The following is a 17,349-nucleotide window of genomic DNA, read 5'->3' on the forward strand; positions in this document are numbered from 1 at the left end:
ACTCACTGTGCTGGGAAACAACACTAAACTTAGCTACCTAATTTCCTCCTTTGTCAGAGTTTATGGCCAACAGACAAATACAGACAGCAGGTTTATAAAAGGGCTCCCAAATCCTTTCTAGTGAAAGTTAGCTGGGGAATCTCAGCCTACGGCCAATGGAGCTGCAGGAAAATAATCTCAAACCAGTGTGTGATAACAACCAGATCCCAAAGAAAACATCAGACCCTTATCTACTTGCTCCTGGGCTCACTCCCCTTTCCAGTTACAAGCTGACTTAAAAAGATAGTGAAGCAGGTATAACATTTAACTCACAGCATAGGTCAATGCAACCACACACACATGCAGATGTAGGCACATATTGAACTTACTGAATGGGCACTAGAAGTTCTGGTGACGATTTTTTGACTACAATAAATATCCTATACACTAATATATTACACCCCAAACCAATGGAAGACTTTCAAGCTTGTTTTGTCAGAATAAAACAACCAAATGTTTTTTTCTTCCAGACCATTCAAGACTTAACCATGAACCAACTCTGTTTGTTGAAAAACGCTGAGTCAAATACCCTTCTCCATCACACTGACCTTAGAAATAGAACTAACATTACAGCTAATTTCACCTCACGTACCAGTAAAGACAGCTTATCCTCTCATCTGTAATTTACTACCCGTTCCCAATCCACTGTGGTACTTCCCATTCCCTTGAACATTCCTCTTCTGCATCTTGGGAACTATTACAGATCTCACATCAGTCCACTCCCTATTCGCCAACAACCTCTGCAAGGACGACTTGAAACTGTTCTCAGTCATTTTAGCTTACTGTGTTAAAATCTGTCCTAAAACAATTGTTACTGTTAGGTAACGTTCACAATCAAGATTTGTCTCAAACTCTGCTCCTGAGAATGATTTGCAAGAGGAACTCTTTCCTGACTTTAAACTGCTCATATCTCATCACTAAATGGTTATTAGAAAAAAAAAAAAAAAAAAAAGACAATTATTTTCAGTATGCCTTTATTTAAAAAGTGTAAGTCATGCCTTATTAACTGATGAGTAAATGCAGACTCATCTGCCTGTTTTCAAGGGAAAGATTTCTCCTGTTTTCCCACTGATCATGCTCCCCTCCCCAGATTCCTCACTTCACAGAAATTCTCCCTACAGCACAGAAGATGCAGGCACCAGAAATGCTTTGTGCCCCCTCGAATGTGTCATATAACCCTCAGGGAACATAAGACCCACAAAAACTTAGAAAGTACACAAGAGAAAATGGCTATTATTTTGAAAGGAAAAAAAGAACAGATTAAGAAAGGTTTGGAACTAAACTGTTCAAGCTCACTTGTGATACTTAGTCATCTCAAACAGCAGTCTTAAAGTGCAGAATGTTTGGATTTGGGTGTTTTTCTTTTTCCTTCTATAGACTCTACAGACTTTTAGCAAGCCTTAACCAGCCAAAATACAAACGTGCTTTCAAAACTCCCACCCACACACCATATTTATACGTGGGGACAGCACATAAGGATGATCTTTGCTCAGTACCACCACCTCCAGTAAGGCTCATAACTGATGCCTGCCAGCATCACTGGTACACTTTGTCTGAGCTAAAAACCATGCCATTTGCATCTCAGAAAAATAATGATGCTATGGGATAAAGTGAACTAGAATCAAGCAGCAAATAGGTTTAAACCAGTGTAATTGTGTCAAATAAGCTCAAACACACAGAAGAATGAATGGTCTTTTTCCCTTTCATTGCTTTTATCACATTACTCTAGAATTGATACTTGTGGGTCCTCGTGCAAGAACTTTTGTTTGAAACGAAAATAAATGGGCGGGGAGGGAGCTAAGGCAAGGAAGCGTGTTCCAAGCATGAAAGTGTATTAGACAGATATAAAAATGCTCACTGATAGAGATGACTCTGGGAAACCAGTGGAACGTGAGTTGGGTCAGGAGAGGTCACAGAAGCACAGACATGAGACTCAAGCTTTGCGAGGTGAAGGCACTAAAAAGTTTTGATACTGAATATGACAGTAATTGGGACAAAAGGAACCTTTCCCACACCAACACAGTGTACATCTTCGTATACCCTTGCCTGTTATACTGAAGTGCTCTATTAACTAATTCCTGTCATACCCCACCATCATCTTACAAACTTCAACAAGTACAGCTCTGGGTCTTCCTTTACACCTGTGCTTCTTACTGTGATACTTCTCACACTATCCCGTACTTCTCAGTGCTCTTCTCAATCAGTACGCACCAGAGTGGGCATGATATTTAGTGCAAGTTCAAAAGATAAAACCAGAGGTAGCAGATACCTTGTACACTTGTATACTAATGTATTTTGAGGCCCGTCACACAGTCACTCTCATCTGTACAGCTGTACCATGCTGATTTTATGCCATTCCAGTTTTTAAAACCAAAAGTACCTTCTATATCCTATATTAGGGTTCTATATTCTATACAGAACCCTAAGGATATTACACCGCTCTTATAAATGTGCTATCCAAACTCTAGTTCACTTGACAATACCTTTTCCCATAACCTCCCAGTACACTCTCAGTAGCGTTTGGTTTAATTATAGATTTAAGGCCTATTAGCAAGATGTTTTGTTTTGTTAAAAAAAATAAATTAAAATTAATTAAAAACCCTCACACATACAACCCTCGGACTACGCTTTTATTTGCCTTACAGCAGAACTTACCCATATGTATGTATGTATATATATATATACACACACACACACACACACTGCATATATATATATACATACATATTTGGAACTTGGTTTACCAAGACCCTAAAAATGTTTCAAAAATGTCCAAAGAGGTCTAAGTTGCATTACTAGCACAGATAAAACTATGCCTGAACTACACTGGTTCAACAGAATTGTTACCCACTTTCTATATTGAAGAAATGATCCTTGAATCACAGAGGAAAAAGTTGAAAGTACTAAAATTATAAAAAAGGACTGTAGGATGCTTTTTACATTTCAGTTGCAAAAATGGCATAATCTGCAAGGCTTTTTTTGGTCAAGAACCAAAAGGCTCCAGTGTGATTAGCATTACCAAAGATGCACAAGTTTTTTCATGGAAGTAATCAGAAGAATAATAAGCAAGGTTTGCTAAATCATCTAAATAGCTTGATGCCATGGGGGAAAAACAAACAAACAAACAAACAAAACAAAACCAACCAACCAAAAAAAAAAAACAACACTATTTTCTTCCTGTCTGCAGTAACAATATTAACCAGAACTATACTCCAAATTTACTTTGGGGAAAAAAAAAAAAAAAAGAAAAAAAGATGATGATGTGAATAACCTCAGCCAGGGAATAATGCCATACACCAATACATGCTGGGAGCTAAATGACTAGAAAGCAGCTTTGCAAAAAATGACCTGGGGGTGTTGGTGGACACCAAGTTGAACATGAGCTGGCAGCATGTCCGTACAGCAAAGAAGCCTATTCTGTATATATGGTATTCTGTACTGTACTAGGCAAAATATTGCCCACAGGTGAAATGAAATGATCCTCCCCTCTACTCAGTGCTGGTGATGGTAGACCTGGAATAATGTGCCCAGTTTCAGGTCTCCCAGTACAAGAGAGACATGGGCATACTGGAGAGAGTCTAATGAAGGACCACAAAGATGATTAAGGACTGGATCATCCTCCTGTGAGAAAAGGCTGAGAGAGCTGGGACTGTTCAGCCTGGAGAGGAGAAGGCTCCAGGGATCTTAATGATGTGTATTAATACTTGAAGGGTATACGTGGGATGGAGCCAGGCTCTTTTCAGTGGTGCCTAGTGATGGAACAAGAGGCAATTTCCCCTGTTTTATTCTGATCAAACATCTGTTCTGCAGTTGTTTTATGCATTTTGTTCAATTCCCACTGAGAATGTAGAGGGAATAGTGTTAAAAAGTTGTTCTGAAAAATAGTCTAACATAGCTGTGGTCAGTGCATGAGGAACTACTCCAACCACAGTGCAAAACAGCACTCCCCACGGACTGCCTGCAAAGTATTGTTTTTATCTCAAGGTTTTGCAGTAATTTCTGAGAGCAAAGAATCTTTTTGCTTGATGTTATATGCTATCATTTTTGCAATATTTTAAAATTGGTCACAAAAGAATATGTTTATTGACTCTGCAATGTTAAACAGAGAATGTCATAACTCTTTCAAAGAAACTATGAATGCAGAGTTATATAAATTCAAAAATTAATGAAGTGTATTGCAAAGAAAACTCATGGGATTCTTTTGGTTTATTTTAAATATCTGGCAATTTTTTTTTTTTTTATTTTTTTACTTTTAAGCAAACACTAGCAGGCTGAACAGGTCAAAGAAGGTTGGATAGAGTAATTGAGTACAGTTTAAGAACATGAGCAGTTTGTTCTTGCTGATAAATTAGACAGCTGCTCTGAATTACATTTCATGCTGTTTTCACACAACAGCTAATTTCCTCCTGCTAGTTCTAAAGCTACTTGGAACTGTACGCAATTAACTCCACCACCTTTCCTTTATCCTTCAAAAAGCATCAATTTTGTTTGCTTACAGTTAGGTCTCTACATATTTTCCTTTCTTCCTCTCCCCTATAAGATTATAAAAAATGATACATATTTGTAATAGAAGAAATGCATTAGCAGCATAATTCAAGTTCTAAAATGAGTAAGTTATATGATATTTCTGGAGAGGAAAAAAGTGTCCAGTCTTGCACTATGGAATACCCATATTGTTGCAAGCTCCAATTAACTCTTTCCTCATTTTCAACATATTTTAGACCTTAAACACCACCACCACCACCCCTTATTTGGGAAAACAGTACTAAATTTCAGCTTTTTGTTTTATGAATATAATTTACAGACTTCAAACTACTTTCAATTAATATTATGCAAACTGTATTATAACTGGATGGAACATGATGCTACAATCTTTTTTAATTGAAAAGATTAGGAAAAAACAAAGGAAAGTCATTATGACAGAACATTTGTCAAGAATAAGGTCACAGTTGCTGTTTAATACAAATATGCACATGAAACACGCTTTTAGAAAGACGTCTCTCTTTAAATGGTATGATTAATACATACCACAGTAGATTCATGGCGAAGGAGTAAAATGCTTCTTTAATGAATAGCTTTTAAGATTGTTGAAGAGATTTATTTTTTTTTTGGGGGGGGGGATGCGGGGAGGGACACACAACAGTTAAAGCACATGCTTTACTTTAAACGCAAGCTTAAGTTCTCTCTTGTTGGCCAAGCTTGAGTGCAACAGGTGCATGTGCTGCATTGCTAGGCTGAAAGGAACGAGGCTTTCTGTTTCATTTCAAAGATCTCTAAGAACTTTATCCCTAATTCACAGAAATTATCTATCATCTTAATAACTCTACTGACTTCAGTATGCTGTATTTAGTTCTTGGGTATTAAAAATAATGCATTAAATAATCTAAGTAAATTATAAATATGTTCACATCTAATATAAAACCTTACAGTACTCCTCACGTACAGCAGATGAAGCCAGCATCAACAGCAAGCTCATTTACCATGTTCTGCAAACTTGTTAATTCTCTTTTTAATCATCACTTTTTATCATTGTTAATAATATTTTTAAAACCATAATGATATGTATAGTTTGGGTTTAGTGGAGATGTTTCACGGCAGCCAGATTTTAACAGTAAACAAAGAAGTAGAATTTGTTATTCTTGCAGTTATGATTAAATTAAAATAACATATTACCTTGCAATTCAAATTACATTTTGGCATTCCTCTAGCTAATTGTGTAGGCAAATATTAAATCGTTTTCAAGCACACTACATTCTGAAGGTTCAAATCAGATATTGCTGTAACAACTGTAAACTGTTCTTTTTCCTGCTCTTTACTGTTCAATTTAAGGCATTTTTTTTTAGTTCAAAATTTTTTTTTGACATTAAAACACAAAAACAGGGAAAAAGAACCTCATTCCACATTCTGCTAAGTCATTAAAAACTGGCATATATGAGTTGAAAACACTTGCACCAAGTCATTAATCACATCCTCACATTTTAACCAACTTTTCCAGGAGCAAGCAGCATTTGAATAACGTCTGTTCACACCTGTTTTGATCCACACTGATAAGCAGACAGAGCCTTTGTTTGTTTGTTTTACAAAGGGAATTTCTAAGTTACTTACTCAGTTGAGGAACAAGCATAGCCCCAAAGAAATCAGAAAGACGAAGTCACTGGGAGGTGTACTCCTTTAACTCAGGCTGAATTTTGGCCTTAAATAACCACCTTCTCCCAGGTAATTAGTAACTTTTATTGGAGGATGCAGTTCATAATTCTGTGTTACTATCTTCCCTGAGAAAAAGAAGAAACCTTGCTTGGTTTCTTATGACAGTTCTCAGGCCAAACACAATTGATGTACAAGTATTTTTGCTGAAGCCATCTGAGGGCTTTGGCACAAAATACACGTGAAGTGGATTTTTATAGTGTCAGCTTAAAAACCCCCTCCCATCTGTTTTGCTGAGGTAGCTGCATGGATACTCTTAACTCACCACAAAGAGATTAAATGAGTCAAGTTAAGCTTTTTATACATTTATTTTAAACCAATTTGCTTTCAGCAAAACTTGCTATCCCTCTTACACTTCTCATATATTTCTCCTGTTGACATCAAAAGCCAGTCCTATAAAATTTTAACCCCAACCACTACTGAAATGCTTTGAGAAAACAGAAGACTTCCTCAAATAATGTGTAAATATGATTAATCAAGTATTATTCAATACATATTAGTATTTAAAGTATTTACAACAGCAGTGCATAACTTCGCATGTGAATTATCAGTCCCCTAATCACCATCCTATTGCCTTTTTTTTTTTAAATCTTATTTTGGACTGGCTGCTCTTTGTTACCAGTGGTGGCAACCACTCCTCAAGCAGAACTACTGCTTGATTTACATAAGGAAAGCAGAATTCATGGCTTTTGTTTATTTGTTTTAATTTATATTTAGTATTTGTGTTGCTGTTGATTTTTTAAGGAAGAAGTCTCAACAGCTTGCTGCTCTCCTGTACATATTTAGAGCTTCACTGACATCAGTAGGTCTGTGCAAGAGGACAAAGGTCTACTACAGGCTGTTATACAGCACTCATTTATTTTAAACAATGCAGGTGGAATGAGTTAAAAAAAAAAAAAAAATAGAAGCAAGTTTCTGAAACAGCAATGGATACTGTTGTTTACTGTCTTCCAGTACCGGCTTGGAAGACTTATAAAGCAGTCTCACAGAAGCAGCCTTTCTTTAAAACCGCTGCTATGTAAGAGCTATACAGGATAATGTACTAAAAACACTGCTATTTGTTATCAAAGAAACTTTATAGCAATGGAGAATAACATGCTACAGCTGGACAACACAAATTAAGAGACATTCAAACAATCTGTGAACCAAACAAAACAGAGTAGGCAAATTCAGAGGCATTAATCCAAAGCACTGAATAATATTTTGGATGAAGTCACTACTAGACAGCTGTAAAACAAACACAGCAAAAGACCCCTTTTTAATATCACAAAGCTATGATTTATTGGTCCCTCACAGAATCTGATGGAAGAGGACAAGATTTTAATTAAAAGAAGTGATTAAGTGCAAATCCTTCCCAAGCTTTTCATGGCAATCGTGCTTCAGAGTGATTTGAAGAGCCGCAGCGAGGCTGAGTCTGTATGCTTAGAAAGAAAAGGTATATTCATAACCTGATTAATTGCATTGCATTAAGGCTCTACTTAAGATAGAGGCAGTTGCTAGCTCTCAGCAGGAAATAACCAACAAAACTACCACTGAAGAACAACTTCTTTTTCCCTCTTGGAAAATTAGCAAAGCTGCTCTTAAGTCTTTCAGAGCATTTTAGTGGATTCAAAATTACTGAAACTCTTCTCTTTGTTTTAGTCATTCTAATGACAAAGAACTGAATCATGTTTAAGTGGAGCTATGTTTCCCCCGTTTTCTAGCAGGGGGAAGTATAATAGAAATAGATGAAACTGAATGTTGCTTCTTACTGAAGGTAACATTTTTATTTAACTCAGCACTACAAGGAGGCTTTCTTTTAGAAGAGGTTTCAGCCTAGAAAGTTAAACAGAGTAATGCTGTACTCCCCTCCCCCTAATTTTCAAGGAATAAGCTGGAAATACCATACTGGTTTGCGTACTATTTTCTCATAAATAAACCAACAAGGCACTAATCTACCTCTGCAACCTCTCATTCCTTTTGGAGCAACCATAATATGATGAGACCTATGATTTCTTCACTAAATGTTTCCTAAGTGTCCTCTCCCCCCCCAGTAGGTTTCTCTTGAAATTTTGCTTTTAACATCCATTTGTTTGCATCTGTAGACATTTCTCCTATTTCAATTTTATTAATATTTATAAAGCAATTGGCATAAAACATTTATTAAAGCCAAAAATATAATCCCAAACACATCTCTTACTATAAAAGCTCAAGCACAAAGAAAATTACATATACAAAATTAATACAGAAGGGACCTTAAAAAACCATTTAATAAATACATTTGATCAAAAACATAAAAATATATACCTAACATACCAAGACAGAGGTTAGAAAGTAGAAGCTAAGCCATAAATAGCAAACTGACAAAAATGACATTCAGGAGTCATATGAAAAAGGAAAGGAGTTTATGTCTATACAGGGATGAGGAAAACTTTCATGTGCAAGTAACTACATGGAAAAGCATGTGGAACTGAAATGACTGAAAGAGGAATCAGTAGAAAAAGTGGCTTGAGAGGGAAAAAGACGGATCCAAAAAGAAACTAATAGAAATCCACAGTTTTCACCTAACTCAGAAACATATAGCAGATACCCATTTATGAATGGATGAGATGGTTCCCCTAGTGCTTCTCAGTAAAATGCTTTTAGATCACAACACAGAGATATGAAATGAAGGTACAGGAACTGAAGTTCAGAAGAAGCAGAAAAATTCTGTAACCTTAGTAACACAGTAAGCAACACAATGATAAAAAGCATGTGGAACAAATGGTCTCTTTCAGTCTAAGGCACCATGCTGCTATCAGTGTCCTAGCCAAGTAAATCTAAATCATCATCACGTACAACAAATACTTCACGTGCTCAGCTGCCAGCCAGGTAGCTGGCATGCTCTCATTGGGAAGCACTGCCATTTAAACACAGCAACACAGCTAAGGCTAAGTGGTACGACACTTTTCACAGAGCACACACCAGGCACCATCCTGTGCACTCCTGTGGCCTGAGTTCCTTGGAGCTGCTTGGTGTGGTAATAAAACAAGCATTCAAAATAAAACAACACTGCAAATTAATGACTGAATTATCTATCTACACATTATGCAGGAGTCTCATTTCTCTTGTTCTGACATGGGATTTGACCCACAAACTATGAATACTCTTCCAAACACACATTTTTGTTACACCCATGTTCCCATAAAAACTGTTTTCACATAAAAATCCTCCACTATCTCTAGCTAATACCTACTCCATTGGGTATAATGAAATGTGATATTTTCTTCCAAAAGTGTAAGAAAAGTATTCCAGTGGGAAAAACTCCAGAGAAGTAAAATGCATTATCAGAACTGCATTTTATTGCAATTATGCAATATTAAATTACTCAACTAGAATTCTGTCTGAACAAGGCAATGCAGAATTTAAAGCCTCTTCTTGTTTACACACAATTTACAACAAGTTGATTTCATAGATTTCTGTTGAGTCAGTACTGATTTACATCTTAAGAATTACTTTGTCTGGCTAGAAATCACCCTGTGAGGCCTCCTGACTTGGTCAGTTGCACATGCAATATCAACTATCAGAAAGAAGACTTAAAAGCACCTAACAATGAAGTCTGTAGTTATTCTACAAAGTATGTCATTATGAAATAAAGAAATTGAGTGTATTTTGGTGAATGTGAATTTACTGAAGGAAAATCACATCAGATTTTTTTTTTCTTTAGTTTTCAGAAGAGTTACACCACAAAATCTGGAACTGCACGTAAATGTGACATGAAACTGCACAGAAAATTATCAATTACACTACAGAAAACACGTCTCAGTATATGAGGGCTAAATAGGGATAGACGTTGTCTGAAGGGCAAATGATACCTATTTGTTTCAAAAGGAAAAATATAAAATTAAAGACTACTCACGTGGACCCTCAGAGATCAGTGCTAAGACTAGTCTTAACATTTTAATTAACAGATGTGGCTTAAGATGAAGCTTGCTAATGACATATTCAGAAGGCATGGTCAACACAAAGAAGTAGATTAGTACCTCATAGAATTTAATGCATGGCTTTGAGGAGTAAGTGGCAGAAATAGAATGAAACTCAGTAATACCAGAAGCAGTAGTGTGTTTTGGGATCTACATGTGTTTCAGGGTCTAAAAACAAATAATTGTGCTATATATGCTAGTTGCTCGTTGGCTAGCAACACCTTATGAAAAGTACATAGGTATGCCAACTGGTCCTAAGACCAAATCAATCTGATTAGACCTAAATTGGACCTAGTCTAAGACCTAAACACAATCTGATGTTGCATTTGGTAGATACAGAACAAAAAAAAAATGTGTAAAAGATGCAGAACCTCCTATGGAAGATCCCACGTAGGAAAACGGGACTGGAAGAAAAATGATCACACAAAAATTAATAGGTATGGATACACTGTCCTTGAATTTAAGAGGGAAATTAGAAGACCATTCCTAGATGCATCTCATTTGCAAAGCAAAAAAAACTCTACCTGTATCTAGTTATAAAATTATATAATCTAATACTGGAATGCATAAAACAGTTTATAAACTCGGCATTTTTCTCCTATTTGGGAATATATTCACCATACTGTCAAGAGGGATTGAGAAACTGAACAGTTTCTGAACAACTCTGCGTTCCATCACTGGAGACTGAGTACTACGAGGTGCTAGACATTAATGACTCGCTTGCTTTTCAACACACATTCATAACACTTTTAAAAATGAGAGTTAAAGAACAACTATTTACTAGCTATAACGCAGCAGCCTCTATCAAGTAGTAGCGTTATAGGTCCACAAAACAAAAGCCAATTAAGGTCTACTGTTGCATCCCTTGGTTCAAGTGAACTCTTCCTTAGCTGTCATTTCAGTAAGGTCTGAACAAGAATTAAACAAAAGAGGCCATGTTGCTAGTGATTAATTCTCTTGAAATCTATACTCAATAGGGCTTTTTCTATAGTCAGCACAGAGTGTTGACAGATAGTTATGGGTATATTTACTTAGCTTTTACTGGAAGACTGGTTAGCAAACAAGTTTTTATCACTCCATTCTGATGGGAAATCTGTATTGCAAACTGTAATGCTTGATGGCTCAAAATAAGCTCTTTATTTTTAAACATCTATAAGTAATTAGAGCTTTTTTTTTTTTTCCCTCCCTTAAATAAGGCTAGAATACTCTGCAACTCTGCATATTGCAGGCAGTTTTTTGACGTATTTTTCCTGAGCTCAGGTAGGTACAATACACGTACACTGAGTTTCTTAACTATTCACACAAAAGCCAGATTTGCTTTATTTTAACACAGCTTTCAAGTAACAATAATAAAAACAAAACAAACAAACAAAAAAAAACCACAGAACTATTTAGGCATATTATTCTTTTGTAAGGGAGAGAAGAATGTATCATTTTCCTCAGCTCTCTGCCATAATCATCATTAATATAATTGTTTTGCATTTACATAGTTCTCCATGCAAGGAGCTCAACCACTTTACAAAGCAATGAAGAGGAAAAGCTCTTCTATCCTTTAACGTGCTAGGAGATGTGCTTTCATTCATGGGGAATAGTTAATATGTGAAATCAAGTCCCTACCAAACATTGTACTATTCAAATGCCCTTTAAGATCTCACATAGTGTTTATTTACTGTTGAGGAAAAGTGATGATAACAGTTCAGATAACAGAAGAAATACAATTCATTACACTGAAGATAAATCTGACAGGACTTTACTGATATCTGAAAGATAATACTCCTACATGTACTTTGAGAGTGACAGCATAGCCTGCTGAAAAAAAGTATGCACAAAATACTTTATTCACAGAATGGCTAAGGTTTGAAGGAACTTCTAGAGGTCATTTGGTCTAACCTCCCTGGGGTCCACCCAGGACCATGTCGAGGAGGTTTTTGAAGATCTCCAAGGAAGGAGACTCCCCAACCTCTGTGGGCAACCTGTGACAGTGCTGTTACCTGTACAGTAAAGAAGCATTTGCTGATGTTTCAAAGCAACCTCCCGCATTTCGGTTTGTGCCCATCACCTCATGTCCTCTCACTGACTGCATTACCCTACATTATTTAGTACCTCAAGTAAGAACCTTTAGGAATAATGAAGCAGCATAAAATTCAGCTCTGGATAAGACTGCTTTCTGCAATTACATCTTCACAATGTGAGAGTTTTTCTGCATACAGATTTGTACTCACCTAAACTAATGCTACAAAACTTGGCTTCAATGAGAATCTTGCCACCAATTTCAAAGGGTACAGTATTTGACCTCCAATTTTGCTAAAATTAAATCAAAATATAATATAGATGGATTTATCTTGATCATTTCCCTCCCAGTCCTCCCAACACCCTGTTAAGCTCAATGAAGTGACTAAGGTGGTTACAATGTGATCACTGCAAAGCCAGCAAGGGGGCAGGTAGTCTCTGTGCAGCCTTTGGAGCTAACCTGTCCCCTGCACACTGAGACAGACCGGGGTGGCTCACTCTGCCCCCATGCCACCTGGGGCAAAGCAAGGTCCAGCAGAGGAGCAGTAACAAACATGCAGAGCGTATGATTGGGAACACAATATAAAATCTCAGTCTACAACAATTATTTCTTCAGTTAAAAGCAACCTACACCTTTAGCTCTGCAGAAACGAGGTACTACATTCTGGGAAAAAAAATAAATAATAAAAAAAGATCTATTATCCCCTTGTTTTGACTTCAGCAATTACAAGCATTTCACACTTTGGGAAGAGCAGAAGAAACCAGTCTGGATTGAAACAATGCTTCCCTCATAGTATCATACAGCAACTGGTGGTTAGAGACTTGCTGAAGCAGAGGTTGCATGCAGGCCTTTACCAGCCACTGCTATTTATTACTCCATGAAAATCTCTAATCCTTCTAAAGCTCTTAATACTTTTAATTTCCCCCATATCCATGACAATGAGTTTACGATTTAATTGCACACCACACAAAAATTACTTTCTTTATTTGCTTCAAAACTTCTCTGCAGCCATTTAATTTTACACCCTCAGCACTGGAAGAAAACAAAAGAATTGGTCCCAGTTTGCCTTTTTTTTTTTTTTTTTTTTCCCTGGTAATAATTATGACTTTATATGCTTCTGCTGCATTTTCTGTCTTTTCTTTTCCAAGCTGAAATTCTAATCCACTTAGTCCCTTCATATGGAAACAATCCGTAACACCAGACATCCTACCTGTACGCTCAATGCAGTCCCACCCTGTCTGTCTAACCAAGGAACAAACAGATCTCTTACAGCACTCAGTGATCCAAGTCAAACTTCTGTTTTCACACTGTACAGCACACATTTGAAGTATCTTAGCAACTGATTAAAGAACTTTAATATAAGAAATACAATAAGTGCTAGCATGAATGGGAACAACAATATCAAAATTAATGAGGAAATATTGAAGCATATTAGGTGAGAAACCAACAATAGATACATCTTAGTTAAAACTGTATATGGCTTAATTATGCCTAGTTTGAAATGATTATTTCCATCTCATAATTCACCATAGGTCTTTACATTGCATAATGGTCTTTTCTTTGCCACGATTGTTCAGCAAACGTATGAACATTAACAGAAAATGAATACTCATCTGAATTACCTTACATTATCTTACCTTCCCTTTTTGAAGTATAGGTATAAATTACTGTTACCTTGGATTTTACATAAGGGTTATATTATTTATAGAAGTAGTCTTTCCTCAACTGTCAGTTTTTCTGTTGTCTTACAAAGAAGTATAAGCTGACATTAAATTTAAAGCACATTGGAAGGAAATTATTTCTTTAAGAACTACATATACTTCATCGTGTAGTACTAGGCTCTGAGTTTACAGAAGGAAAACGTCTAGCAGGTAGAGCAAACTGGGAAGTTGGAGAAAACATCTGAAAATAAACATTCATATGTAAAATATAAATATTTTATGAATATACACTAATATAAATAATATAAATATTCATATTCAAATCCTGAATTATTTGCAGGAAAGGTGAACTTTGATAATTTTTGGTTTTGGAATCTCTGAAGCTTTTAAGCTATCCCCCTTGTCATTCTCTAAGTGAAATATTTCATTGAGAGAATTTTCACTGCCAGAGCATGAACTTCAACAGTCATACTTGAAATCTGACATTTTAAGATGGTTTAAGTTAAAATGCTTTGGTTGATCACAGTTAAAATGCGGTGACTTTGTTGAGAATTCATCTTGTCCAAATTAAGGATAAAGGCATCTTTTAAAAATCTGCAGAACTTTCCTGGAAAATCTTTCAACCCAATAAACGTTTAAGATGTCTGAATACAGATGCTCATCTCATTTTTCTAAATTCAATGACAAATGCTAATGACTCCTCAGCTCTTTGCTCCTCCAAGAACAACCTGCTTCACAACAAAAACACTAATGATGTAGTAAGTAAGTGGTGTCTGAGCAACGTAACCTTCCCAGCAGAGCTAGAACCCCTGCAGTATCACTGCATCCCCCTACAAGAGCCTGCGGTCTTCTAATATCCACAGATGACCTGGCAGCATGCTGTTAAAATGAATGACTACACTCTGACAACCAAGAAGTGTCATGATACTGCTGGCACACATGTGCATGCACACACAAGAAAGCAGTATTCCTATTAAAGATGTAAAAGAAAGATGAGCTGAAAATGATGTGGTAGTCTTCCATGATCACTTAGAAGAAATATGATTTCTTCTATGTACTTTCAGTGAAAAGTAGGGAATACTGTAGAGCATTTCAAGAACTGAAACATACCTGCCTGCAGCATGTTAGCTGTCAACAAGGAGTAAATCTTTCTGTTGATTTTAACCCAACAGAAAATGGAAACAAAATACTATGAGAAACAATGACTGCACACACATCTTTTCTTGTACAACTAACATCCACATCTGTTGTTAACACATAAAAATTGACCATTTGGATTTAGAAAATAGCACTTGTTTATTATGTCTTAATATAAATATATTTAAGATCCATATCACTCCAAAGCTGTTTTCCCATACGGGACACATAGACTTTTAGTGACATCTGAAAATATCACCAACTGATTATATATATATATATTTTTTTTAAATCAACTTTCTTCACAACTTAATTCTTACAGAAAAAAATCAAATACAAAAAAAAATGTTAATTTAGAAAGTTTTGGGAAAAATGTGGCAGACAATACAACTACATGCTCAGGAAATTAATTCTGTAGACGATGTGGAAAAGATGGCTTATAAAGTTAACGAGATATTACTTAAGGCAGGAGAAACAATTAGACTATTAACAGTGAAGATAAAGCAAACATTTTGCCATCAAATATAATGAAACCAATTAAAAGCCAAGTGAAAATTAAGACACAAATATGAAAACAAAAACAAGATAAAAGGTAAGAGTTAACAGACTACAAAATCCAAACCAACATATTCAAGCACAAATCCCCTATAAGAACCTGGATGGACTGTAGTTTATTTTTTGTATACACCAAAACTAAAAGATCTATCGTCCTTTGGGTTGGTCTTTTTTATTTTATTTTTTTTAATAAAGTGATCTTAAGTACCAGAAACAAAACTAATCGCAAGGGTATAACAGAGAAAAATGAGTGCTGAAAAAGCAGTAAGCTGTGTCATGCAGTTAGCTAATCACTCTGAAAAATGTGTGAGGTTAAAAAGGGTAGATTCTTATCTAAGACATCATAGGAACATGCAACAACAGAGGTTTAAGTCTACAGATTGTTTTATAAAATAGTTTTTCTGACACTCCGGAACGTGCCAGATCTTATCCTCCTTACACTACTACTCTAATTCACAGAACTTGAAGAAAAAAAAAATCAGGCATTTGTATTTCTCAAAACAACTTACACTGTAACCAGTCTTTCCTACTCAATGCCGTCTCAAGCTGGGACCGCAGGTGCACACTTCATGCTCCCTGGCTCAGAAAGGACTGTGCTAGAGAAACAGAGTACTGAACTGTCTCAAGACTCAAGTTCATGTTGCCAACAAATTCTTCTTGACACGCAGTCACCCATCAGACCTCATGTGTCTCATTTCATTATTTTTGCTTTCCAAATATTCCTTTATCTTTTCTTTCCTCTGTTTCTTTCCATTTTCCTCCATATTTTCTTCACAAACTCTAAAGAGCCTCTGATTATCCCTCTCCTCAGACTACTTCTGAAGGACCCAGCCCACTACTAAGCAATTAGATGATGCTGTCTTTACCTCTCCACTCCTGGCTCCTCAGTTGGCAATAAAATCTCAGCCCATCTTTTTAACGCGTTCCTTATGGAAGTCAAGCAACAATTTCAGTCCAAAGGATCAGCATGAGCATCTGGATTTTCAGTGTTTTCAGTTAGTTTTCACACCTGTGGGGTGATTTAAGCTCACAACATGTTATCCTTAAAAAACCTCTTAAAATTTACCTGGTGCCACAATGTCTACGGACACAAAATTACATTTAGGCAGTTTGCATGCTGTGAATACTGCTCAGTGCTGACTGCAGTCATCTCACCTTCATTATGTGCCTCCCTGTCCTGCCCATTCTTCTCACAGTTTATCCTCAGTATCTTAGATGATGTCTTAAACTCATATGTGAACTGTTTCAATAAGAACCAGTAAACATGTTTTATACTAGCCTAGAGGTCTCATCTTTCAGGATATATTTCAAATAAAAAAATGCAATAAATTGTAAATTAAAAGTTTTAATTATATTTTAATAGCCATCAATATAAGCATGGGTGCTGCTTGTGCTCAGAATAACATAATGCAAAAAGTGTGGAATTCCTTAGGAAGTTTTCCAGACATAAGGAGAGGGAAGGGCAGGTACAGGAGAGACAATGAACTAAACAGGAAAGAAACAGCCTAAAACCAAGTTCTTTAAATGCAGAACATGCAATGCAAGGAAGAAAAGATACCCTCTTATGGTATTCAGAAGCATTCCTTGCTAGTTTAGCCTTTCAACAACTTGGGGCATTGTCTGTATACCATCAAGCAAACCTATAATACTGTATAAAATATAGTAGTGAAGCGTTGCTTAGTAGTGAAGTGTTGACAGGTGTGTTCTCAAGAGGAAAGGAGAAAGTGTTTTCTCAGAAATTAGCTCTTCGATTCTCTCCAATTAGCCAGCCTATACACTTATTCTAAGCATTATAAAGACC

The 17,349-nt window shown here is 36.2% G+C and overlaps 1 protein-coding gene across 6 annotated transcripts in view; it reads right to left on the bottom strand.

Annotated features, from left to right (window-relative positions):
• Positions 1-17,349, bottom strand: part of TPK1 (thiamin pyrophosphokinase 1) — a 317,983-nt gene that overhangs the window by 283,026 nt on the left and 17,608 nt on the right. The window contains exon 1 of one of the 6 annotated variants that reach the window (XM_072033311.1): positions 6,145-6,205. The exons of the other annotated variants lie outside the window; for them this stretch is intronic. Coding sequence (XP_071889412.1) covers positions 6,145-6,163 — 19 coding nt within the window. The 5' untranslated portion in view covers positions 6,164-6,205. Of the gene's footprint in view, positions 1-6,144; positions 6,206-17,349 lie in introns of those variants that run through there. 6 annotated transcript variants of the gene reach the window in all.

Source organism: Anas platyrhynchos, chromosome 2, assembly GCF_047663525.1.
Source record: "Anas platyrhynchos isolate ZD024472 breed Pekin duck chromosome 2, IASCAAS_PekinDuck_T2T, whole genome shotgun sequence".
Lineage (NCBI taxonomy): Eukaryota > Metazoa > Chordata > Aves > Anseriformes > Anatidae > Anas > Anas platyrhynchos.